This window comes from Mustela erminea, chromosome 2, assembly GCF_009829155.1.
Source record: "Mustela erminea isolate mMusErm1 chromosome 2, mMusErm1.Pri, whole genome shotgun sequence".
Lineage (NCBI taxonomy): Eukaryota > Metazoa > Chordata > Mammalia > Carnivora > Mustelidae > Mustela > Mustela erminea.
Window position 1 is genome coordinate 49,476,693 of NC_045615.1, and position 26,635 is coordinate 49,503,327.

At 35.0% G+C, this 26,635-nt stretch overlaps 2 protein-coding genes across 5 annotated transcripts in view; one reads left to right on the forward strand and one right to left on the reverse strand.

Annotated features, from left to right (window-relative positions):
- CCSER1 (coiled-coil serine rich protein 1) overlaps nucleotides 1-26,635 on the forward strand; it is a 1,384,598-nt gene that overhangs the window by 189,568 nt on the left and 1,168,395 nt on the right. The gene's annotated exons all lie outside the window — the stretch shown is intronic.
- On the reverse strand, nucleotides 24,895-25,470 carry LOC116584489 (thymosin beta-4-like). The gene has a single exon (XM_032332898.1). It carries the CDS (start codon nucleotides 25,409-25,411, stop codon nucleotides 25,277-25,279), a length of 135 nt encoding a protein of 44 aa, XP_032188789.1. The 5' UTR covers nucleotides 25,412-25,470; the 3' UTR covers nucleotides 24,895-25,276.

Sequence of the window (26,635 nt, forward strand, 5' to 3'; positions counted from 1 at the left end):
TTTTGGAGGGGAGGAGGAGATCGCTTCATTTTAATGATCATCTGAAATACCTGTTTCTTACATGTAAACTTTTAGCATTTAATGGCCTGGGTAAAAAACTTTTCCATTTTATGATGACTGTCAGGATGTTTAGACACAGAACTGAGTTTCTTTTTTCCTACGCTAAAATGGACTTATTATTACACAAAATAAAGTTAACAAATACTCTCTCATTTGAGAATAATTTATTTGACCTGAATATGCTTTAATCATGGAGATCAAATAAGACTGAGAATTAATGGATAGGAAAGAAGCATAGAGTATCTTACAGAATATTTTATTATAGAATGCCTAACTTATATGCATAGAGAAAGCAATAAAAAACACTTCTACATCAATTATCTAGCTATAATTTTAAAACCTAGGTTGTGGTAGAATTGTAATTAGCTGGCACTGATCTGTTCTTCTCATGATTACCTCCCCTTGAAATACAAAGAAATCTGGTTCATCTTTAGTTCCAAGATGAATTATTGACTGCAAAGTAAGACAGCAAATTATTTTCTTTTAAATGCAGATAGTGTAAGATCTGAATTTAAGATAACAGGCAAGTGAAAGAGGATGTTAACGGAAAGAACATTTTGTTTTCTGTTTTTTTTTAGACCTAGAAAGGTTCACATTGAGTGGAGAATGGGTTACAACAATTTAAGTGATTCAGGAATCTAGTACTTTTGTGCTAACAGAGAGGCTTGATATCACGGCATATATGAGGCCTCCACACTTGTCCTGTTCTTATTGCCACCCGGCTTTGTTGTCCCATCTCCCACCATCTTGCTTTCCATACCTCATTGTAAATTTCCAGCATGTATTACTACTTCCCCCTTTACCCCATCCTCGATTGTCACAAGGTAACTGCCTATCTTTCTTTCCACCAAAAAAAAAAAAAAAAAAAAAAAAAAAAATGGAGACTCTGGGAGTGCAGCTCATTCCATTTGCCACACTACTTCCTATATATAAATCTATATGTGGTTACATTCAATGTCATTCCACTCCTGAAGGGAAAAGTTCATTAATTAAGACTATTGTTCACCACGGAAAGAAGCACAGCATTGAATATCCCTCTGTCACCTTACTTCTCCTTTTCCCTTCATAGCCAATGACCCTGAAATCTTTCACTTTGTGAAAACTGCTACTGCTAAGAATGCCTCAGATTTCCACATTGTTGTCATCAGTGGACGTCATCATCCTCTTTTTTGTTATTTTATATTGTTGATTTTCTCCTTATTCTTAAAACACACTTTAGGGGCTCTAGACCGTTGTGTTCTTCTTCTTTTTCTAGGTTTTTTTGTTTGTTTGTTTTTTGTTTTGTCCACAATTTATTAATGCGTTTTCCTTAAATAGTGATATTCCTGGGATAATTAGCCCGGGCATGTATTTTCTTTCAGTGCATTTTCCCCTGAATGATGTGATCTATTAACTCTTAGTTGATGACAATAAAATCTCTATCTTCGGGTGAGCTTCTTTAACTGGATGACCCGCAGACATATAATTTTTAATATGTTCAAAATGGATCACCTTCATTTTATTGCAGACTTCTCTTCTCCTATATTCTTGAGGCTCTTACAGTTCACTTATCAAAGTCATTTTTCCATACTCTTTAAATATGAGGTTTTATTAATACAGTTCTTAATTAGCACTTGAAACTGTCTTCTTTTCATTGGCACTATCATTACCTAATTTCAGATAATGCAATAATTATTACCTATTATTTATCATCTAAGTAACTGTAGTAGCCCTTAAACTAGACTATTCTTTAGTTTTGATCTGCTCTAATATATTCTCACAATGTTATCATAAGAAGATTTTTTTTAACAAAAAGTCAAGTACTTTTTTACAGTTTGAAGGCATTCAAGATAAAATTCAGATTGTTTATTAGACCCTTTAGGATGGTTGTGTTCATCTCTGTCTTCACCTCTAAATATTTATTTGCCCTTTACAACATGTATGAAAATCATACCCAGCCAAATTATTTGAAGCCATTTTGCTGTATATTCATTTATCCTTCTTCTGCCTAAAATAGTCTTACATAAAAACACTTTGTCCATTTCATAACATATTTCAGGATTTAACTCATGGGCCTTCTCCCAAGGTATTGAGTTCTGTACATGTTCCTTTCATAATTCTTAGGATGCTTATTTGCATTTATTTATACAACTTTTTTTAATACGGTTCTCTCTATAGCATATATATAGATGCTATATTTTATTTTTCTATTTGCCTTCATCCAAGCCCAGTAACTTGTGCTTCATAAATACTTAATAAATATGTGAATGAATGTATATATGAACATTCTAATAGATATAACCAAATAAGAACAAAATAACTTCAAAAGAGAACTTGTGTGTATTAGATATGCTGATTTATTTTTAAAGAGTTTATATTCAGTGAGACACTTTCTCACTATGTATATAAAATATTGAATATTTATAAATTTGGTCTCCTCATAATATCCATTTGACAAACTCCAGCCAGAGAATCCATGATTCCCACCTGCAATAGTATGTATATTTGCCAAAGATGCAAGGGGTGGGGGGAGATGGAAAAAAAAAATGTTCTCTGCATTTAAAATTTTTGGCACTTAAAAAAAAAAATCTTTGGCACTATCAGACAGTTTATTGTCAGAATCAAATTTGATTTTACCAGTGATAATTACCAATGATAGATTTAAAAATTGTGCTTATATGTAAGCTGACTTTCAAGAAGAATAGTTAATAGAAATATATGTTTAAAGATGTAATGGTGGAACCACAGAGATTGAAGTCATTGATTGCCATATTGCTGACAAAGTAGTTGAGGGCAAGAAACAAAAAGAGATAAGTTGTATTTTCAACTGTATGGATATTTTAGGTATTTTTCATTGTTTCAATATTTTGGAATTAAAAAATTTGAGAAATATGTATCAATTTGTGGTGGCAAGTGCTAAGCAAAGAATGCTTTAACATTTTTTTGTTTTGGATGCTGATACTAATCTTTCTGAACATAATACTTTATAAGACAAATGTTAGTTTCTTTTTTAGTTATTCTCAGGATGAGGAGATGACAACTTTCTGGTGACTGTTTGAAAATATGCGGTATGACACTCTTAAATAATTTGTAAAACAAAAGACACAATTCTGCTTGGAAGAGTAACTTTCAATCATGTAATAAAAAAGGGAACAAATACAGAATCATTTACTGAACTTTGCTAAAGACACTGAGAGTACAACCATGAACAAGGCATACGGGCCTTTATCTTTCTAAACCTAAGAGCGTAACTTCTCTCTTGGATTTATTTAATAAATAAAATAAATAAATACATAAAATAAAAATAAATAAATAAATAGATTCCCATAGGATCTCTCTATTTTTCTCTATCCTACAAGCCATATTTCAGACAAAGTAACCATTATAAAATATAAATTTTATATTTCCCTGATTAAACTGTTTGACAGATTAATCTTTGTTCTTAGAATCAGGAGCTAATTTTTTTTTTTCTTTGTAAACTATGATGGTCTGAAGTCTCCTTGTTTTTGTCGTCTTGTGCCATACTACTCTCTTTCTTTCTTTCTGTTGTCTTACCACACTTTCCTTCCTTAATTTATTTGAATACTCCACTATCTTCTGCTGTAAGACTTTGTACATGCTGCTCTTTCTGTATGGAATGCTCATAATGAGGTTGAAAAACAGCCCAAAGAACAAACACCATTTAGACCAATTGTTATAGAATGTTATATAAGGAATGCTCCATAAAATTTATAGAAATGTTATGCTTTAAAAGAGGAATTTTATGCATAAATATAAATAAGCACAATGTGGTCATAAATTATGTTTAAAACAATGTGCATATGCCTAAAATTTAATCCAGATTTTATACAGCTTAATCAGTTATATCTTTCATATCAGGATGCAGATGTCTTTTCTTTATCTACAGTGATGAAATTATGAAATTTATATTCACTTTGTTTTGAGGCATTTTATATAATTATGTGATATATCAATAGTAGTTAGGTTAAGTGTCAGTGAAAGCTTAGATTACACTCAACATAATTCCACGTAAAATCAAGATTTAATTTGAATACTAAATCTGAAAGCTTTTAACATCAGATGTCTGCCATTATCAAATAATGTTTAATTTTTAATTTGTCTGAATTTGAAAAGAGCTTTGAAGTACTTGATAAAATTTTATTTGCAAGCATTGATATGACCATGACTTAGTGTTACTCAAAAATGTGTGTTGAGAGTGTATGTGTCTATGTTTGTGGCATACCTCAGAAATAATGAATTATCATGGTTTCATGCATCTAAATACAAGTTATGTTAGAAAGCGTATTGATCTTCTCTCTAGCTTGACCTGGTAATGAAAATACAAAGAATGTTGTAATTTTCATATTTATTATTTATAGCACTGCATCTTATTTATAAAAAGCAATAATGTATATGATTAGCAACTCTGAAAAAAATTGCTTAAGTTCTTTCTGAGTAGCCTTTAATTCAGGCTACCATGTGCAATATAGTTACTTTAAAAAAAAGGAACAGTAAGTGTTTTAACATTTATGAGATTTTATAGGAATGTTTGCAAGCCATTTTGTTCTGTAGGTAGTTGAAAAAAAATTTTTTTCCTCCAAGAATACTGTAGCTCTGATTGTTCTGAAAGATACTGTTTTGAGGTGCCTGGGTAGCTCAGTTGGTTAAGCATCCAGCTCCTGATTTCAGCTCAGGTCATGAGATCGAGTCCCACATCCAGTTCTGCTCTGGGTGTGAGTCTGCTTAAGATTCTTTTTCTCCCTCTTCCCCTCCCTACCTCATATCTGCACTCTTTTCTTTCTCTCAAGATCTTGTTTTAAGGTAAAGGAAAGATTTAATTTTGTTTGTGTGTTTATCACTTAGTTTTTCATTTGTTTAGTATTTTTTTAACTTAAGATTAAACACCTTGTAGAAACATTAAAAAGAATAATTGGAATAAGCAAAAGCATTAATTGTAGAGCATACTTTTCTAAAGCTTTTTTGTATCTATCAGGCTACAAACTTATGAGAATTATTTTTTGAGAGCCTGAATACTGTACAATTAAAAAAAATAGCAGTGATAAGTATTGACATCTTTTTCTAAATATATCTTCATGGGTAGAATAGAGTAAGCTTTTTAGTGTCCCCTATAGGGATGTTAAAATTATTGCATTAATTTTCTAGCCTTTGTCCCTTTGTTTAAGTCTTTTTCTCTGCAAACTGTGTATATTACTGCCATACAAGTCTTCCTAACCACTGTGCTCATCAGAGTATTCTACTACATTTTCACTATCTGGAACAAGACTTTATACATATTTTTAAAAAATCTCTTTTTTTCCCCCGTAACAATCTTTAAGCTTATAGAAAGTAGAAACCATGTTTCATTTATCTATATGGCCAGTACTGTATCTTAAGTTTAATGACTGTGAGGTAATGGCATTTAAAGGATACACTGCAGCTGCATAAAATCATGCTTTCCCTCTAACATAAAATTGAGGACAAGCTGTGAAGAATTCCCTCATATATGTCTAAGAGTTAGAAAACCAGTCTGTATGAATTAGGGGGATGGAGTGGAAGGTGAAATTTAAGTTATGCAAGTATGTTGACTTTCTAGTTTTAGATGATCACTTATTTAGTAGGTATAAATTATTCTTTTGAATTATATACTCTATGTTCATTTATTCAATAGATATCAATACATACAAAGCACTGAGCTAAATATTTAGCAAAGTAAATGTAGAATATAGAAAATTGACTTTTTAGATTTCTAATCATATAATCGTAGCAATCAAAAGGTGTTGGAAATAATGAAATAGTTAAGTAATTGTACAAAAGCTTATGGGATTTCTTAAGAAATAGAACAGAAACTATAGTGTATGATTCCAGAGAACCCCTCCCGTGTGTCTCCTGAACTTTACTGATAACCTTTTCTTTCTCAGCATGTCATCTTCGTATTTCTCCCCAATTATCTTTTTTTTTTAATTTTTTATTTTTTATAAACATATATATTTATCCCCAGGGGTACAGGTCTGTGAATCGCCAGGTTTACACACTTCACAGCACTCACCAAAGCACATACGCTCCCCAATGTCCATAACCCCACCCCCCTTCTCCCAACCCCCCTCCCCCCAGCATCCCTCAGTTTGTTTTGTGAGATTAAGAGTCATTTATGGTTTGTCACCCTCCCAACCCATCTTGTTTCATTTATTCTTCTCCTGCCCACTTGAACCCCCATGTTGCATCACCACTTCCTTATATAAGGGAGATCATATGATAGTGTCTTTCTCTGCTTGACTTATTTCGCTAAGCATGATACACTCTAGTTCTATCCATGTTGTCGCAAATGGCAAGATTTCATTTCTTTTGATGGCTGCATAGTATTCCATTGTGTATATATACCACATCTTCTTTATCCACTCATCTGTTGATGGACATCTAGGTTCTTTCCATAGTTTGGCTATTGTGGACATTGCTGCTATAAACATTCGGGTGCACGTGCCCCTTTGATTCACCACGTTTGTATCTATAGGGTAAATACCCAGTAGTGCAATTGCTGGGTCATAGGGCGGTTCTATTTTCAACATTTTGAGGAACCTCCATGCTGTTTTCCAGAGTGGTTGCACCAGCTTGCATTCCCACCAACAGTGTAGGAGGGTTCCCCTTTCTCCGCATCCTCGCCAGCATCTGTCATTTCCTGACTTGTTGATTTTAGCCATTCTGACTGATGTGAGGTGATATCTCATTGTGGTTTTGATTTTTATTTCCCTGATGCCGAGTGATGTGGAGGACTTTTTCATGTGTCTGTTGGCCATCTGGATGTCTTCTTTGCAGAAATGTCTGTTCATGTCCTCTGCCCATTTCTTGATTGGATTATTTGTTCTTTGGGTGTTGAGTTTGCTAAGTTCTTTATAGATTCTGGACACTAGTCCTTTATCTGATATGTCATTTACAAATATCTTCTCCCATTCTGTCAGTTGTCTTTTGATTTTGTTAACTGTTTCCTTTGCTGTGCAAAAGCTTTTGATCTTGATGAAATCCCAATAGTTCATTTTTGCCCTTGCTTCCCTTGCCTTTGGCGATGTTCCTAGGAAGATGTTGCTGCAGCTGAGGTCAAAGAGGTTGCTGCCTGTATTCTCCTCAAGGATTTTGATGGATTCCTTTCTCATATTGAGGTCCTTCATCCATTTTGAGTCTATTTTTGTGTGTGGTGTAAGGAAATGGTCCAATTTCATTTTTCTGCATGTGGCTGTCCAATTTTCCCAGCACCATTTATTGAAGAGGCTGTCTTTTTTCCATTGGACATTCTTTCCTGCTTTGTCGAAGATGAGTTGACCATAGAGTTGAGGGTCTATTCCTGGGCTCTCTATTCTGTTCCATTGATCTATGTGTCTGTTTTTGTGCCAGTACCATGCTGTCTTGATGATGACAGCTTTGTAATAGAGCTTGAAGTCTGGAATTGTGATGCCACCAACTTTGGCTTTATTCTTCAATATCCCTTTGGCTATTCGAGGTCTTTTCTGGTTACATATAAATTTTAGAATTATTTGTCCCATTTCTTTGAAAAATATGGATGGTACTTTGATAGGAATTGCATTAAATGTGTGATTGCTTTAGGTAGCATAGACATTTTCACAATATTTATTCTTCCAATCCAGGAGCATGGAACATTTTTCTATTTCTCTGTGTCTTCCTCAATTTCTTTCATGAGTACTTTATAGATTTCTGAGAATAGATTCTGTGCCTCTTTGGTTAGGTTTATTTCTAGATATCTTATGGTTTGGGGTACAATTGTAAATGGGATGGACTCCTTAATTTCTCTTTCTTCTGTCTTGTTGTTGGTGTAGAGAAATGCAACTGATTTCTGTGCATTGATTTTATATCCTGACACTTTACTGAATTCCTGTACAAGTTCTAGCAGTTTTGCAGTGGAGTCTTTTGGGTTTTCCACATATAGTATCATATCATCTGCGAAGAGTGATAATTTGACTTCTTTGCCAATTTGGATGCCTTTAATTTCCTTTTGTTGTCTGATTGCTGAGGCTAGGACTTCTAGTACTATGTTGAATAGCAGTGGTGATAATAGACATCCCTGCTGTGTTCCTGACCTTAGTGGAAAAGCTTTCAGTTTTTTTCCATTGAGAATGATATTTGCGGTGGGTTTTTCATAGATGGCTTTGATGATATTGAGGTATGTGCCCTCTGTCCCTACACTTTGAAGAGTCTTGATCAGGAAGGGATGCTGTACTTTGTCAAATGCTTTTTCAGCATCTATTGAGAGTATCATATGGTTCTTGTTCTTTCTTTTATTGATGTGTTGTATCACATTGACTGATTTGCAGATGTTGAACCAACCTTGCAGCCCTGGAATAAATCCCACTTGGTCGTGGTGAATAATCCTTTTAATGTACTGTTGAATCCTGTTGGCTAGTATTTTGGTGAGAATTTTCGCATCTGTGTTCATCAAGGATATTGGTCTATAGCTCTCTTTTTTGATGGGATCCTTGTCTGGTTTTGGGATCAAGGTGATGCTGGCCTCATAAAATGAGTTTGGAAGTTTTCCTTCCATTTCTATTTTTTGGAAGAGTTTCAGGAGAATAGGAATTAGCTCTTTAAATGTTTGGTAGAATTCCCCTGGGAAGACGTCTGGCCCTGGGCTTTTGTTTGTTTGGAGATTTTTAATGACTGTTTCAATCTCCTTACTGGTTATGGGTCTGTTCAGGCTTTCTATTTCTTCCTGGTTCAGTTGTGGTAGTTTATATGTTTCTAGGAATGCATCCATTTCTTCCAGATTGTCAAATTTGTTGGCGTAGAGTTGCTCATAGTATGTTCTTATAATAGTTTGTATTTCTTTGGTGTTAGTTGTGATCTCTCCTCTTTCATTCATGATTTTATTTATTTGGGTCCTTTCTCTTTTCTTTTTGATAGGTCAGGCCAGGGGTTTATCAATTTTATTAATTCTTTCAAAGAATCAACTCCTAGTTTCGTTGATTTGCTCTATTGTTTTTTTGGTTTCTATTTCATTGATTTCTGCTCTGATCTTTATGATTTCTCTTCTCATGCTGGGCTTAGGGTTTCTTTCTTGTTCTTTCTCCAGCTCCTTTAGGTGTAGGGTTAGGTTGTGTACCTGAGACCTTTCTTGTTTCTTGAGAAAGGCTTGTACCGCTATATATTTTCCTCTCAGGACTGCCTTTGTTGTGTCCCACAGATTTTGAACCATTGTATTTTCATTATCATTTGTTTCCATGATTTTTTTCACTTCTTCTTTAATTTCCCGGTTGACCCATTCATTCTTTAGAAGGATGCTGTTTAGTCTCCATGTATTTGGGTTCTTTCCAAACTTCCTCTTGTGGTTGAGTTCTAGCTTCAGAGCATTATGGTCTGAAAATATGCAGGGAATGATCCCAATCTTTTGATACCAGTCGAGTCCTGATTTAGGACCAAGGATGTGATCTATTCTGGAGAATGTTCCATGTACACTAGAGAAGAATGTGTATTCTGTTGCTTTGGGATGAAATGTTCTGAATATGTCTGTGATGTCCATCTGGTCCAGTGTGTCGTTTAAGGCCTTTATTTCCTTGTTGATCTTTTGCTTGGATGATCTGTCTATGTCAGCGAGGGGAGTGTTAAATTCCCCCACTATTATTATATAATTGTTGATGTGTTTCTTTGATTTTGTTATTAATTGGGTTATATGTGACTTACATTTCTAAATCTAGTTTTTAATTAAATAATATGGTGATAATAGTAGTCAGCATGTACTGGGAAAAGGACCATTGAATCACTTTCTTCATCCGTAAAGAGGTAATAATATATACCTTGAGAATTAAGGAAAGCAGTGTTGGTAATATACTTAGTAAAGTATATAATTTTGAATTTCTATGCATTTCTTTAATAATACTTGATTTCTGTTCAGCTTACCATTCCTGCAGAGCCATTTTTGATGCTTAGCTAACACCATCTGTGATTGTTTCACAGTTACTGATAGTCTACAATATGCAAACCTATTCTAGGAACTGAGGACATACTAACTGTCATCAGACATCCTGGTAGGTGATACCAGGGAGGGCGTTGAGAAAGTAAAGAAGAGGGGCATAGAATTGTGTGCCTGTTTTAGTTATGGGGATTCAGGAGATACTTCACTGGGGAGTGGACAGCTGAAGCTGTATCTTAAAGCTGGAGTGTATCTTAAAGGAAATGAGGAGTGGAACTTGCAGGAATCTGAGATTTCAAATAGCACAGTGCCTGGCTGGACTGATCCATGCATACAGAAATGTGGAGAGAATTGAGGATTAAAAATTATGAGACCACACATACTGTTGTATACCATGCTAAAGAGATTAAGTTTAAAGAGATTAAGTTCTTTTGAAAAAGAACTACACTGTTAGGTTTGGACATTAAAAGTCATTCAGAGAGATGGTTATTTTGGACAAGGTGACGTGGACCCATTTCTCTCTACTCCTTCCTACTAAGTACAGTTATAAACACTGGAAATCATGTAGGAGGCAACCAAAGGAAAATTCTGAAAGATTAAAAGAAGGAAGAAAATTGATTCGAGATCCCAGAACTAGAGAGGCAGCATAGAGGATGGCATCTTACATCGCCTCACCCAACAGAAAGATGTGATCCGGAGCTGAATTTCCCTTGACCCCAGGCCAGCAACAGAAGGCAACCCTGGCGGGTGCATGCTTCCTTTGGATCAGAGTCCCTCTGAGCGCGCATGGCATTTCTGCACACTGCAGAAGAAGCACTCTTCTCCACGACACTTGAGACTCTCTTCTCCAATAGATGTGTACAGGGCACCCGGATGGCAGCTCTCAGAAGGACTGCACCGCATCAGGATTCCAACCGTAGAAGCCTCTTTGCCCCTGAGACTTGAGACTTCTCCCAGCAGCAGGTGGGGGAAGTCTCAAAAGAGACATCATGGGCCTGAGACCTCCTGCCCCACCTCAGACAAGACGTGGACACCTGAGGCACCCACATTCTGTGAAGTTCTTTCTGTCCTAAACAGTCCAGGAAGTTCTGCTACAAGTGTTTGGCCAAGGAATCCTCTTCATGTCTGCTGGCCTGAAACCTGTCACCAAGAGGCACCCAGTGACTGGGCCTGGGAAAGGCAATTAATTAATTAATTAATTAATTGCCTTCTTGGGCACCAATCACAAAGATTAGCAGCACCAAATAAACCAAGAAGACCCAATAACACTGAAAAGGCTCAGAAAATGAAATCGTCACTGGTACTACCCCAAAACACAGACAAGGGTCTGCACAATAAACATAGAGAGGGCACGTTTCCACTGAAGTAAAAGATTTGTTAGCTTTATGACTTTGGAAAATCTAAGTTAAAATGTCTAAGCCTTAGTTTCTCAGTCTACAAAATGAGGATGATAATAGCAACCTCATGGACCTGAAGTGAGAATTGAATGAGAAAATCAGTTTTAGGTATTTTTTGTTGGATTTGGATGTTATTAGTGCATCTGTTTATCCAATATGGATACCATATAAACCCATGCATTTAATCTATATTTTTTCATTTCTTTAATAATTTCTGATACTATTTCAGAAGAGAAATCAAATAGTATCTTATATGCCAGGCCAAAAAAAATGAATCTATAATATTTTCACTGTAACTTTCAGAGCTTTTCTATATTACAGAAGTTTGAAAATTCAGGGAATTTAAGGCAGAAATAAAGTGAGCTTGTTTAAATAAGTTCATACAGAAATAGACCTACATAATACTTTCTGATTAATCAGTTCTATTTGGAAGATTCAAGTATCAAGTATGAAGTATTCAAGTATAAAACTATTTTGTGAGTGTCTAATAAAAATGATGAGGTCTACCCCTTTTTAAATTAATAGTGAAGGACTGGAGGATTAATTTTTTTTCTTTTTATCATCCACCTTCATTCGTTTGCTGAATAAATTCATTCATTTGCAGAATTTCAGTGCTATATTAAAAACATGTAAAATATAACTTAATCATCTGAGATTTTTCAAAAATTTATTTTATGTATTCTTATTATAGTTCTCAATATCAGGTATAGGGCACCTGTTGAAGGAATTTGGCTTCCGTATTCTGTACAGCTCATCTTACTGTGGTCCACTTGATGGCAGTATTACAGTGGGTAAAGTCACAATCCTAGGGGATTTTTTATTTTTTATTTTTTATTTTTTTGTGTGTGTGTAATAGTATAAAGTAAGCCTTTCCATTAAAACATAAATTATGAGAGGCTTATTTTCTGCTAATACCTGAGTGGTTACAATTCAGAAATGTTCTGTAGAGGAACCAAACCGAACAGAGTAAAACTGTTGCATGTCAGAGAAGATGTACTCCTGAGAAAGGAAGAAACTGAATTTTGCCAGGATTTAAAATCCATGGCTCTGAAAGATTGTCAGTGTTCATCATTCTTTTTTTTTTTTTTTAAAGATTTTATTTATTTATTTGACAGAGATCACAAGTAGGCAGAGAGGCAGGCAGAGAGAGAGAGGAAAGCAAAGCTCCCTGCTGAGCAGAGAGGCCGATGTGGGGTTTGATCCCAGGACCCTGGGATCATGACCTGAGCTGAAGGCAGAGGCTTTAACCCACTGAGCCACCCAGGTGCCCCCAGTGTTCATCATTCTTAATAGTATTTTCACTTGTAGGAAAAGGTAACTAGGGATGAACTAAAAAACAAAGCAAAGCAAAACAAAAACATATGTTTATTGGTGAAGAGTCAACTAACAATCTTAACATTTGAGAATCATGGCATATTTCACTATAAGAACTGACCACAAATGGCAGGATAAGATGTTTCAGCTTTGGTGTCAGCTCCTTCATCAGTAATAAATAGTAAAATGGCACGTCCTGCTTCTCAACTTTTAAAAAATCATTGAAAGTAAGTTATTAATAATGATGCTTATTGTAAGTAGAAAAAAATAATCAGAGATAGAAATTACCTCATTTTTTACCATTAAAAAAGGTTATCCCAACAATTAAATCAACCTTCTATAAAGTGATTAAAAAAATACAGATTTTTAAAATCTGATTATGATACCTCAGTTCTTAGGTGGACCTTAAGTATAAGAGAAAAAAAAAAAAAACACTTCTTGTAAAGTGAGAACATTTTGACAACAGATGTTTTGAAAATCAGGATAAATAATACAATATGTCAAATAGTCACCTAAATATGGTAATTTTCCCCCAAACATGTTTTTATCCAGTAAACATTTATATTACCTCAACTTGGGCTTTAGTACTTCAGATTTAAAAAAATGAAGGTACATATTCTATGTACTCAAAGTATTTCTGTCTGAGTCAGGCCCCCCTCCACCACCAATTACTAGCTGTATGGTTTTGGCCAGATTATTTAACCACATTTCATCCCCTGAAGTTTGAAATTATTGGTGTTATTGGATACATGGAAAGTTCTTACATAAAAGTAAATGGTACCAAACAGTTTTCAATAAATGCTAGTTATTTTTTCTTTCCTAGTAATGATTTGAATAGAATTAACAGTGTCCCATACTTGAGAATTATTTGTGGACTACTGCATATAAAAATATATCCTGAATTCTAGCATAAAAAAGATAAAATTGATATTTTACGTTGATTTTTATTGTATATTTCATCGTATTTATATTCTGTGAATTATATTTTTATTATTATTATTTTTAAAGATTTTGTTTATTTATTTGACATACAGAGATCACAAGCAGGCAGAGAGGCAGGCGGGCTGGGGAGGAAGCAAGCTTTCCCCTAAGCAGAGAGCCTGATGGGGGCTCAATCCCAGGACCCTGAGATCATGACACCATGACCCTAGCTGAAGGCAGAGGCTTAGCCTACTGAGCCACCCAGGCACCCCTATGAATTATATTATTAAAATATAGATTATTTTATGCAGAAATTTATTTTGGAAGAATAGTACTTGATTTTTATAATAGTAAAAATAAAATTTTAGGAAAATGTCTATAATTCCAGTTAATGAATTGAGAACTGGTTAAAGAGGCATTATCCTATTATTTTTTATTGGTTGGGATGCAGGTTATATGTGCTTAATCAAAAATGATAATCAACAAATGTTTATTGATTACTTTACAATCCAGCTAGATCATTATAGCACTTGCTAGGAATTACAAATTATCACTTCATCCATAAGATACTAAAAAAATAGCTGGGGGGTGTATTTTCTAAATTCATGAAAAGAAAGTTAAAATTTGGTGTCACATGGCATCACGTATTCAGTTGCCAAATGAGCATGATAAGGCAAGATTGATTGTTAATTGAGAGGAGAGATACTGTGCCTGACTACTGCTGAAAATGATTAATGGAAGAGATTATATTTTATTTAGCCTTGAGTGGTGAGTAAGATTTGAATAGGAATAACAAAAAGAAAAGACCATCTGTGGCAAGGAAATGGTATAAGAAATCATTAGTTTACAGTGCTCAGAAAGGGGGAGTAATGCTAATAAAGCAATTTTGAATACAATTATAAGGTCTAAGAATCTTTAAAAATTGTAAGCCACTGTAACATTAGTTATCACTGTGTACTTTCAAAAAGCATCATTAAATTATGCAGAAAATTATGTACTTACTTACTTGCTAGAACCAGTAGTTTATTGAGCACATAACCTAGAGAATATGGAAATATGATGGTTTGTAGGTTAAGATTGCCTTCAACTATAGTTTTGTGGTAGCGAATTGTGTTTCAATCAATTCAGTTGTGTAGCAGATCAATAATCTGCACTTATATAAATGGAAAAGCACCCACGTACACAGGATGTGTTTGTTTTGTAAAGCATGGATCTTGGAAATGTACATCATTCTTTTTTGGTCTTTTGACTGGTGTAGTCCATGAGTTCATTCAGTAGAAAGGAGCTCTTCCTGTCCCTGTTTCTGTCAGTATCACTTACCTACCTAATAATGGTCAACTTAAAGCATGTGAATTGCCACTCAGGCAAGAGTGTGTTCATTTGGATATAAATTACATGCATTTTCAATGTCATACCCAACATTAAGAGTTGATTAAGTTTGTTTACAGTGCTCTACTTTCATCATAATATTTTCATTTACTCTGAGACCGTAATCAAGAAAAACAAAATAGAATGATTTCTACTATATTAATTTACATAACTTTAACATGTTGGTATATCCATACTTCATTTTATGAAGATGGCATCTTTCAAGAACATACAAATGACTATCTCAACATATTTGGAATCTAAGTTTCTCAGAATAAATCAAAGAAGTTTTCCTAAATGAAGTTTTTCTAAAACATTCATTTTCAAAGACAGGCACTCTATTAATATGTCCAGTGTCTTCTATAATAATTGAGAACTATTTTATAACAGTTAAAATGTAAAGTATTAAATTTTTGGTTTTATATTCTGGTTTTACAGTTGTGTGATATACCCAGTGTCAGTTTCTTCATCCACAAAGCAAAACTGACATAAATGTGAATGTGAAAAAATGTGTGTGTATACTTGTATGGATTAAATGAGAGAGTAATTATCAATACTTCTAATAGTACTTCAGGCCTCAGCAGGCAGTATGTGTAATACTCAATGGTTATTAACAACAGTAGTGAGTGATGGGGGGCCTGGGTGTCTCTGTCCTTAAGTGTCTGACTTTGGGTCAGGTCATGATTCTGGGGTCCTAGGAGAGAACCCTGCATCAGGCTCCCTGCTCAAAAGGGAGCCTGCTTCTCCCTCTCCCACTCCCCTTGCTTGTGTTCCTTCTCTCACTGGTTTCTCTCTCTGCCAAGTAAATAAATAAAATCTTAAAAAACAAAACAAAACAAAAACAACCCAACAGCAATAGTGAGTTGGTTGGGTTCCATTATTCTTCATGATTTCCTTGTGCTTATCTCTCCCCCTCTTATCTCTTTAGTATCTATCTTAAATAAATTTATACCTTTTCTTTCTATTTGCTTCTTTGGTTGTTTCTCTGGGAACTTTGGATTACCTCCAAATAGGACAAGACAGTTTATGCCTCATGATAAATTTAGAGTAAATTCTTTATCAATATTATGGTAAGCTCAGAGGATGCCGGGGAAAACTACTCCATGGATCACTCACTCATCTGCCTTTGATTTCAGAGCCTTTTCAGAGATATTTGTATAGATGTAAAGTGAACAGTTTGTTTTGGAAGACTATATTTAACATATCTCTCCTGAACAAAACAGATTTTTTTACTCTCCACCATAATAATGTTTCCCTCTGGGGCAAAGTTTAGGCAAACTGATTTCTTCTTCTTCTTCTTCTTTTTTTTTTTTTTTTTAAGATTTTAGTTATTTATTTGACAGACAGAGATCTCATCAAGTAGGTGGGGACGCAGGCAGAGAGAGAGAGAGAGAGAGAGAGAGAGAGAGAGGAGGAAGCAGGCTCCCCACTGAGCAGAGAGCCCAATGTGGGGCTCGATCCCAGGACCTTGGGATTATGATCTGAGCCAAAGGCAGAGGCTTTAACCTACTGAGTCACCCAGGTGCCCCAAGCTGACTTCTTTAAAAGATTCAGGTTCCCTGAAATCAGTATTCCTTTCTGGAGCTATTTCCCATTGCCTGTGCAAGTATCATCTGGCTCTGTTTGTGATGCCCTCTGAGAGTTAGTTCTCACAGAACACGTGCAGATGCCGACACTATGGTGGCTACTGTTGCCATGAGTAATAAAGTCTTTTGTTTCTGATACAGGCATTAAATGTCTTACGTCAGCATTAATGAAACTAAATTTTGGCCAGATAATACCAGCACATATAGTAGTCTCAGATCTTCTACGGTTTCTGACGGGGATTGGGGAAATTGAGTGAAAGAAAAACAATTCAGAATGCCAAAATGGCACACAAAAGTTACTTAACATAAATTTATCCAGTTAAAATTATATCCACAAAATAAGAAAACATTTTGTGTTTTTTAGATATCACCAAAAATGTGAAAATGATGATAAAAATGGTTTCTAAGCATCAATTGGTACATTAATTGCTTGATTTGAAGATCCCAAAGGCTATCAGTTATTGAAAATGATCACCTACTACTCTCTAGTTTTTATATAAAATCTCTTATTCAGAGTATTAGAATGGGACCACAATATTTAGAGGAGTCCCAGTTACCTTCTTTCCTGCCTGGGCTCTGTAAGGAGGTCACCACAGCCACAGGCATCCCTCTATGTTTTTGGTCCTCAATCACCTCATCTTTGACTTGCCGGGGGCTTGCATAAAGCAAAGCCCATCACTCCATGGGTTCTAGTCTGATTGAGGTGAACCACCTGTCTTCCTTTGCAATAAACACAATGTGCCATCAGTAGTTTTGTACAGGGAATGCCTTCTAAGTTGTGTAATTTAATTTTGTCAGTCTGTGGATTCGCAGATTTGCCCTAGTAAAATTGCAAATTTGACACACACTATCACTTAAAGGGAGTGGGATTCAAATATTTATTTACTTCTCAGTTAATATTCTACTGACTGTTGCCCCAGTGTACAAGTATTGATTCATTAATCCCCGTGGTAATTTTGTTATCCTTGTTTTACATATGAGACAACAGAGGCAGTAAGAATCTACATAGCTTTCCCCAAATTGCACAGCTAATTTATGGCAAAGCTGGGACTCAATATGAGTTAAAGAATGTAAAGTTGAAATGGACTTAGTCCTTGTTAAAGTTTAGATTGACAAATTTTAGATTACTTCTCTCCTTGTCAGTTTCTGATCCAGCATTGCCACCGTACTTTGTAATCATTTGATTTTATTATCTCTCTCACTAGACAGTAAGAACCCTGAGAGTGGGAGTATCTTTTATTTCTATATTAAGTTGTATGTGTTTCATTTTTGCATTGCAAGTCCTGAAGGGATATTGATCCACTTTTTGGCACATAATAGGTGCTCCAGAAATTCTTATTAGTCAATACCACCTAAGTTCCTAAGGTTTACCAGATTTTTATGGGATTTCTCCTTGCTTTACTTTCCCTGACCAGCAGTGTGCTCATATGTTTCAAAGTTTTATTCCAAAAAATAAAACAAGACAAAAAACTGCTTACTCAAATGCTTAGCTTACCTATTGTGATTCAGCAGATACATCTTTTTAAGTGAAGGAAAAAAAGTCAAAGTTCTTTAGTACAAGGTTCAAAAAATTATTATATTTTTATATAATCTCCAATTTTAAACTTAAATTGTATTATGATTTGATTTTTTTGGTAATAACCTCTAGTCCGTTTTCCCAACCAATGTTGTTATATTAGAGGTTTTCTGTGGGGGTCTAATGTTGACAGCTAGAATGTGGAAGACTTCTCTTTTAAAAACATGTTTTATTCTACAATAAGATAGGATAATATTTTTGATATAAAATAATTTCCATGTCACATCATATGTTTGCTGTTATGGTATCATTTGGAAAAACTGTCTAGGGATACACTTCGGTTTGTTACTTTTTAAAAATTAGTATTTGTTATTTTAAAGTTTGCTCTTTGTAAATTTGTTTCCATGTTGGCAAGCAAATGAAAGAACAAATACAGAAAATGATCATCCTTTAGTAAATTGGGTTAATAAAAAAGTCTTCCTTTTTTCTCTTATGGGAGACAAGACCTTTATAATCAAATTAAAAATAATCTCTCTGTGACACTTATATTTTTACCTTTTTGAAAAAGATTTTATTTATTTGAAAGAGAGCAAGAGAGAAACAGAGCAAGCGTGGGGGAGTAGCAGAGGGAGAGGGAGAAGCAAGCTCTTGACTGAGCAGAGAGCCAGACACTTGGCTTGATCTCAGAACCCTGGGATCAGACCTGAGCTGAAGGCAGATGCTTAACCTACTGAGCCATCTAGGCACACCTATTTTTACCTTTTAAGAGATGATAAAATTGATTCCTGGGGATAGAAGGGGGTTACGGAGAGTAGCAGATGTAAGCCTTTTGAAATTATCTGGGTTTTCTTCTAAATTCAGGTTATCCTGTATCTCCATCTATTCACATTTTTCGCATAAACCCCAGTCCTATTTATTACTAAGGATGAAGTTTACTATCTTCAGTGAGAGATTTGAAGATGGTATGAAATGAAAGGTTGAGAACCACTAAAATAGATGGTGTTTTGGTATTAGAAGACAGAAGAGAATTGCAGTTTGCGAAACTTGTTGTATGACTTCTTGGTGAAAATACAAGCTATGGAGTAAAATTTAAAGGCAAGTTTTTACCAAAAATTGACTCAAACTTTATACAGAGATTATTAAGTAAAGATCATTAAAATAGTTTTATATTTAAACAATATTTTATGTTTAAAAATGACCAGCTATTCTAAATAAACTGCAATTTTTTTTCCTATCAAATAAGCCCTAACTGATGGTATGGTAGGTATTAATATTTTGTGTCTATCAGATTGATTGTTGTATAGAAAACAGTTGGTGTGAGGATGTGAATATTAAACAAAATGCATTATGGCTAAAAAGGAGATGATCTCCAACTTGAAGTTGACATTGCAGAAAAAAAAGACCTTTTTTAAAGGTGAGAATGAAATTTTGAAAATATCAAACAAAAAGGTTTAAAAAAAGGAAAAGATTAAGGTATTTACAAATACACGCATAGAAAAATATACATACAAATTTTGCTCATGAGTTCCCTTTCTCTTCATTTTCATGGGAACTAAAGCATAGAATTACATAGGTGTTAAAATAGAGAAATTGGAAAGCAGACTGGAGGAAGAAGAGGGAAAGGTGAAAAGATAGAACAAGCAAAATAAGAAAAGATTGGTGTTAAAACGAGGGTGATGTTGGAACACAATTAAACATAATTAGAATAAACACTGTCAATAGATAGATAGCTTTTGCCTCTTGTTCCAAAGTTTACTTTGCTGTGGTTACATCTGAAATGTATTAGATGGGCAAAACAGGGGAAAGATTTCTTTGAAGTCTTCTGCACACCAGAGATAACCTTAAGTCTGCAGATCACAGGTGAGGCCAGTAGCCTGGCTTTAAGCAAAGGAATATATGTGTGTGTGTATGTGTGTGTGCGTGTGTGTGCATGCATCTTACATATGTATGTATATGTACTACGTAAGTATATGTGTATATATGTGCACATATACATTTCTCACTATTTTTCTTCCATTTATCTTTCATTTTCTACTTGAATTAGTCAAGAATATACAGACTTAAGGATCGTAGTTTTTTTTTTAATTTTTTATTTTTTATAAACATATATTTTTATCCCCAGGGGTACAGGTCTGTGAAAGGATCGTAGTTTTAAAAATCTGATTATTTTTGGGGCGACTGGGTGGCTCAGTGGATTAAGCCGCTGCCTTCGGCTCAGGTCATGATCTCAGGGTCCTGGGATCGAGTCCCGCATCGGGCTCTCTGCTCGGCAGGGAGCCTGCTTCCTCCTCTCTCTGCCTGCCTCTCTGCCTGCTTGTGATCTTTCTCTCTCTCTGTCAAATAAATAAATAAAATCTTTTAAAAAAAAATCTGATTATTTTTAATTGTTTAAATACGTATTTAAATATCCCTGCTAGATAATCATAACTGATAAGTCGGTAACTGCCTGCCACGTACAAGGGCCTTGATATCCTCAATTACTGCTGTGAGGTTATCTTTACATTAGTTCTCTTTTTAGCCTATTATTATGACAGTATGTAGATAATAGTTTCTTGCATACTACAACATTTTTATTTAATTTTTTTCTTTAGTAGTCTTGACTAAAAATTAAATTTCAAAGCGAAAAACCATAAAGCCCAATTTTTCTATAAAAGGCATAATCAAAGAATGATTTAAACCTTGGTTACCAGTAAAGCTGTTCAGTATTCATAGTCATGGTAACCATAAGATTTAAAATGATGGCGGTGGTGTATCTATCATGCCATTATACTCACAGTGTTATTGTTATATGTCATTGGCCATTTCTTTTATAAAATTGAATTCTATTTCCAAATTAAAAAAAAAAAGGTACTTTATATTCAGGTTCCTTTATACAACTGAATATAAAGATGCCAGTATTTTAATCATTTTGGAATCGATTATTGTGCATTTTAAACAATGCATATGAGGTAAGGTTTTAATTAGTTAGGTTTTTATTTTGCCCAGTGTGAAACAAATTTACATGATCCAGGCTATTTTCTATATTCTATATGTAAAAATTTTACTAACTGTACAAAAAAAAATGGGTATTCTTAGAAGCCACATACAGACAACTAGGAATATTCTGTGCTAAGATGCTGAATGAAGAGAGATCACGGAATTCTTTCACTACACATTTGAAAAAGGTGTGTACAAGTCAGCAAGATCAAAACAAAACATTTTCTTAACACATGAGCATACAAAACTGTGTCTTGAAAAAATGAAGCTCTTAGGGAAGGGCAAGTAGTCATTAGGAAAAGGCAATGAAAACTCATGGATACTACATTATAACAATTATATAATGTTGATACAATTGTCAACATTAAAAAAATTGTGTGATAAAAAAGTAAATGAGAATAATGGTAATTATCTACTACTGCCAAAGCAAAAAGAGGAAGGGAAGGGACAAAGAATGGAGTAAACAAATGAACTTCCAAAAATACATTCTGGAAATACGGTAAGTATTTCATTCTGGAAAATACCAGCAACAGCAATAGGAACAAATGGAAGAAAATTACACACAAGCAGAACCATCCATTTAAGTGTAGTGAATAAATACCCATGCCTCGTAAGCCAGACTGATGAGGTTGAATGCCAGCTCCAGTGTGATCTTAGACAAATGGCTTAATACTTTTATTTTGTATTTTTCTCATGTCTAATATGAGGATGATAATAAAGTTTTCCTCTAAGATTTTTATTTTTTTATTATTTTTTTAAGATTTTATTTATTTGATAGAGAGAGAGATCACAGTAGGCAGAGAGGCATCAGAGAGAGGGGGAAGCAGGCTCCCCGCTGAACAGAGAGCCCAATGTGGGGCTCGATTCCAGGACCCTGGGATCATGACCTGAGCTGAAGTCAGAGGCTTTAACCCACTGAGCCACCCAGGCGCCCCTTCTCTAAGATTTTTGTAGGAAAATGAAACATGTTTAAAGTGCCTGGAAGACCTTCAGTGCTTATTAAAATCTACTGAATCATATTTTGTCTTTAGAAATGCTTAAGAAAGAAAGAATTAGAAGAGAAATGCAGTGGATAAATTAATTTAAAAATAAGGCATCAAAAATAAAATAGCATATCAAAGGAAAAAAAAATGGATTTTGTGGAGCTAAGAATAGAAAATGAGCAAAACAAAAACAAAAACAAAATACAAGAACAAAAATACACCAGAACAAAACACTAATACCTTTGCAGCATTAATTTATTAAACATAACAAAGAATATGGAAGTTATGGCTGCAACTCAGTTGGTGACAGAGATGAAGCTTCCAGTAAATAATCCAAGTGAACACAGTGGGAAATATCTGCCATTAAAATACTTAGAAAAGACAAACTCAGTGGACAACATTTCAAAGGAACATGATGGGATCTGTGAAGTAAAAAGTTAACAGAAATGAACAGGAAAAAAAAATTCCTCAAATACTTACTAAGAAGAAAACTACTGAAATTAAAAAAAAAAAAATAGTATGGATTAAAAAGGTTACACAGTATCTCAGGAAATTTGATAGAAACTGATTAACAGAGATTGCCTTTAAAATTCTGAAATTCAGGGGCGCCTGGGTGGCTCAGTGGGTTAGGCCTCTGCCTTCAGCTCGGGTCATGATCTCAGGGTCCTGGGATCGAGCCCCGCGTCGGGCTCTCTGCTCAGCGGTGAGCCTGCTTCCCCCTCTCTCTGACTGCCTCTCTGCCTACTTGTGATCTCTCTCTCTCTCTCTCTCTGTCGAATAAATAAATAAAATCTTAAAAAAAATTCTGAAATTCAGGAATAAAAAAAGAATTTTGTAAGTTTTTAGACATTAAGCTCACTTTCCTTTCGAAGGGGAAACAGTCCTCAGACTTCTACAGAAGAATATCTAATGCTGTAAGATAATGAATTAATAGATACAAAGTTATGAGGAACAACAGGTGTAATCTGAGAGCTTATATATAAAATTTTTCTCTCAACTAGAGGAAGTCAGAGTGTTCAGACAGATAGAAGCTCAGTTAGATGACACCTACGATCACTTATGAGAGAAACCAAAAACAAATGAAATCCTGATTACCAGAATATGAATGAATAAGATTTTGTTAAAAAGGGGGAGTGGAGGGGCCCCTGGGTGGTTCAGTCGGTTGAGCAGCTGCCTTCAGCTCAGGTCATGATCCCAGGGTTCTGGGAATGACGCCCACAATAGGGCTCTCTATTCAGTGGGAAGCCTGCTTCTCCTTCTCCCTCTGCTTGCTGCTTTGCCTACTTGTACTCTCTATCTCTCTGTCAAATAAATAAATAAAATCTTAAAAAAAAAAATAAATAATAAAAAGGAGTGGATTAGATTAAATATATATATATGATGTGTGTGTGTTTGTGTGTATGTTTATAGATAAACTTTTTTTGTTTTTTATTTTTTATAAACATATAATATATTTTTATCCCCAGGGGTACAGGTATGTGAATTTCCAGGTTTACACACTTCACAGCACTCACCAAAGCACATACCCTCCCCAGTGTCCATAACCCCACCCCCCTTCTCCCAGCCCCCCTCCCCCCAGCAACCCTCAGTTTGTTTTGTGAGATTAAGAGTCACTTATGGTTTGTCTCCCTCCCAATCCCATCTTGTTTCATTTATTCTTCTCCTACCCCTTAAGCCCCCATGTTGCATCACCACTTCCTCATATCAGGGAGATCATATGACAGTTGTCTTTCTCCGCTTGACTTATTTCGCTAAGCATGATATGCTCTAGTTCCATCCATGTTGTCACAAATGGCAAGATTTCATTTCTTTTGATGGCTGCATAGTATTCCATTGTGTATATATACCACATCTTCTTGATCCATTCATCTGTTGATGGACATCTAGGTTCTTTCCATAGTTTGGCTATTGTGGACATTGCTGCTATAAACATTCGGGTGCACGTGCCCCTTCGGATCACTACGTTTGTATCTTTAGGGTAAATACCCAGTAGTGCAATTGCTGGGTCATAGGGCAGTTCTATTTTCAACATTTTGAGGAACCTCCATGCTGTTTTCCAGAGTGGCTGCACCAGCTTGCATTCCCACGAACAGTGTAGGAGGGTTCCCCTTTCTCTGTATCCTTGCCAGCATCTGTCATTTCCTGACTTGATTTTAGCCATTCTGACTGGTGTGAGGTGACATCTCATTGTGGTTTTGATTTGTATTTCCCTGATGCTGAGTGATATGGAGCACTTTTTCATGTGTCTGTTGGCCATCTGGATGTCTTCTTTGCAGAAATGTCTGTTCATGTCCTCTGCCCATTTCTTGATTGGATTATTTGTTCTTTGGGTGTTGAGTTTGCTAAGTTCTTTATAGATTTTGGACACTAGCCCTTTATCTGATATGTCGTTTGCAAATATCTTCTCCCATTCTGTCAGTTGTCTTTTGGTTTTGTTTTTTTAAACAAAACCTATCCCTTCATATATGATTGACAGGACTTTATCAGAAGGTGAAATAGAGGGCGACTGTTATAAGCTTACACAATGTAACAATAACAAGAGCAATAATAATAATAATAATAATATAATAACAAATTCAAAATTGTGAGTTAAGGGGAGAAACCAAAAGGGATATAAATAAACTGTTTTTTTATCTTTTGTATTTAGAAGTCATTACATACTACTTAAATTTGATAAAATTTCAAAAAACAGTGAACTGAGTGTTTTAACTGTGTTCTATGGTCCCCTCACTTAAATATTGAATTAAAAAAAAAAACCTTCATAATTTTCTCTTCCAAGACAAAGATTTAAAAGACATGAAGGTGATTATAGGTAATAATACTGTATTATAATTTGAAATTTGTTGAGACAGTAGATTTTAAGTGTTCTTTTTTTTTTTTTTTTTTTTTTTACATTTTAAACTTTTTATTTGCGTATTAAAAAATTGTGCATTCCAATACTTAAAATCATTCAAAGAAAAAAAATGGCACTCTGACTAAACTGCGGTTTACCGCCCGGCAAGACACCTAGGACCAGCTTAGTTTTTACTAGTTGTGTCCCACCCAGCTTCTTCCTTGGCCTGCATACAAGTTATTTTCCTTCCCCTGCCGATTTATAGGAGGTTTGGCTTCCCAGTCAGTAGTTCAGATTCTTTGATAAGAACGAGGGGACCACAGTCATTTAAACTTGATCCAACCTCTTTGCATCTTAAAAGTTAAACAGTTAAAAAGAAATAAGAAGGCAATGCTTGTGGAATGTATAGTGCGTATCAGCAGCGCCCGCCTCATTATGATTCGCCCGCTTGCTTCTCCTGTTCAATCGTTTCTTTTGAAGGCAGTGGATTTTTCTCTTGTGTTTCTGTCTTCTTCAATTTCGACTTACCGAATTTCTCAATCTCAGCCATATCGGGTTTGTCAGACATGGTTGCAGAGGAAGCAGAGCGAGGTGCGCGAGCGAGAGAAGACTGGTCTGCCCAGGAGCCGCTGCCGAATCGATTTTAAGTGTTCTTATCACATATACACAAAAGGTAGATATGTGAGGTGATGATATATTAATTAGCTTGAGAATGGTTTACAATGTAAACACATATTAAAACATCATGTTGTGTACCTTAAGTAGGTACAATTTTTATTTTCAATTATACCTCAATAAACCTGGAAAAAAATAAAAATTTTAAAAAGACTCAAGGAATTATATTTCAGTGCATAAGAAGCTACTGAAGTATTTTCCTGCATAGAAGAAAAAGTACTATTTTTACAGTGGGAGGCAAAAAAAAAAAAAAGAAAGAAAGAAAGAAAGAAAGAAAGAAAGAAAGAAAGAAAAATACCAGTTTTAAACAAAACTCTCTAGAGTTAGCAAAGCCTGTCTCCATTCTTTTAGCCTCACCTTTCTGAAAACTGATAATGTAAGTCTTAGCTTTCCCTTACCTGTAACAGGAAAATGAGTCTCTAATGTAATTTCAGGCTTTTTGTGCTTATGGAGGGTTATTTTTTGAGCAAAGGAACAGCATATGTATCTCATTGGCTATCACTTGCTTGGCCTTTGACGTTATTCCAAAGCTGCTACTTTCAAACTATAAATATATGATAGATGAATTTAATTTATTAGGATGAATTATTTTACTACAGAACCATAAATTTTCCTCTTAATACCTTTGTGATAAATTTGAATAACTTGTGCATTCATTATTATTCAGTTAGGAGAAAGAATTGTTTTAGAATATGGAGATTTCAGTGAAGGCTCAACTTCAGAGGTGTCTTTGAAAGCCCTCAGTCTGGGATCATGGGGGAACAGAGCCATTTAAAATGTAAGGTTATAGGGGCGCCTGGGTGGCTCAGTGGGTTAAGCCGCTGCCTTCGGCTCAGGTCATGATCTCAGGGTCCTGGGATCGAGTCCCGCATTGGGCTCTCTGCTCAGCAGGGAGCCTGCTTCCTCCTCTCTCTCTCTCTGCCTGCCTCTCTGCCTACTTGTGATCTCTCTCTGTCAAATAAATAAATAAAATTTAAAAAAAAAAATAAAATAAAATGTAAGGTTATAGTAAACTAATAGTTGGACAAAATAATGTATTTTAGAATTCTTCTCTGGCTGTAGTTACTGACCCCTTATGTTACAGGAAAAAAAAATGTATACATGTGTATTTGTAAAT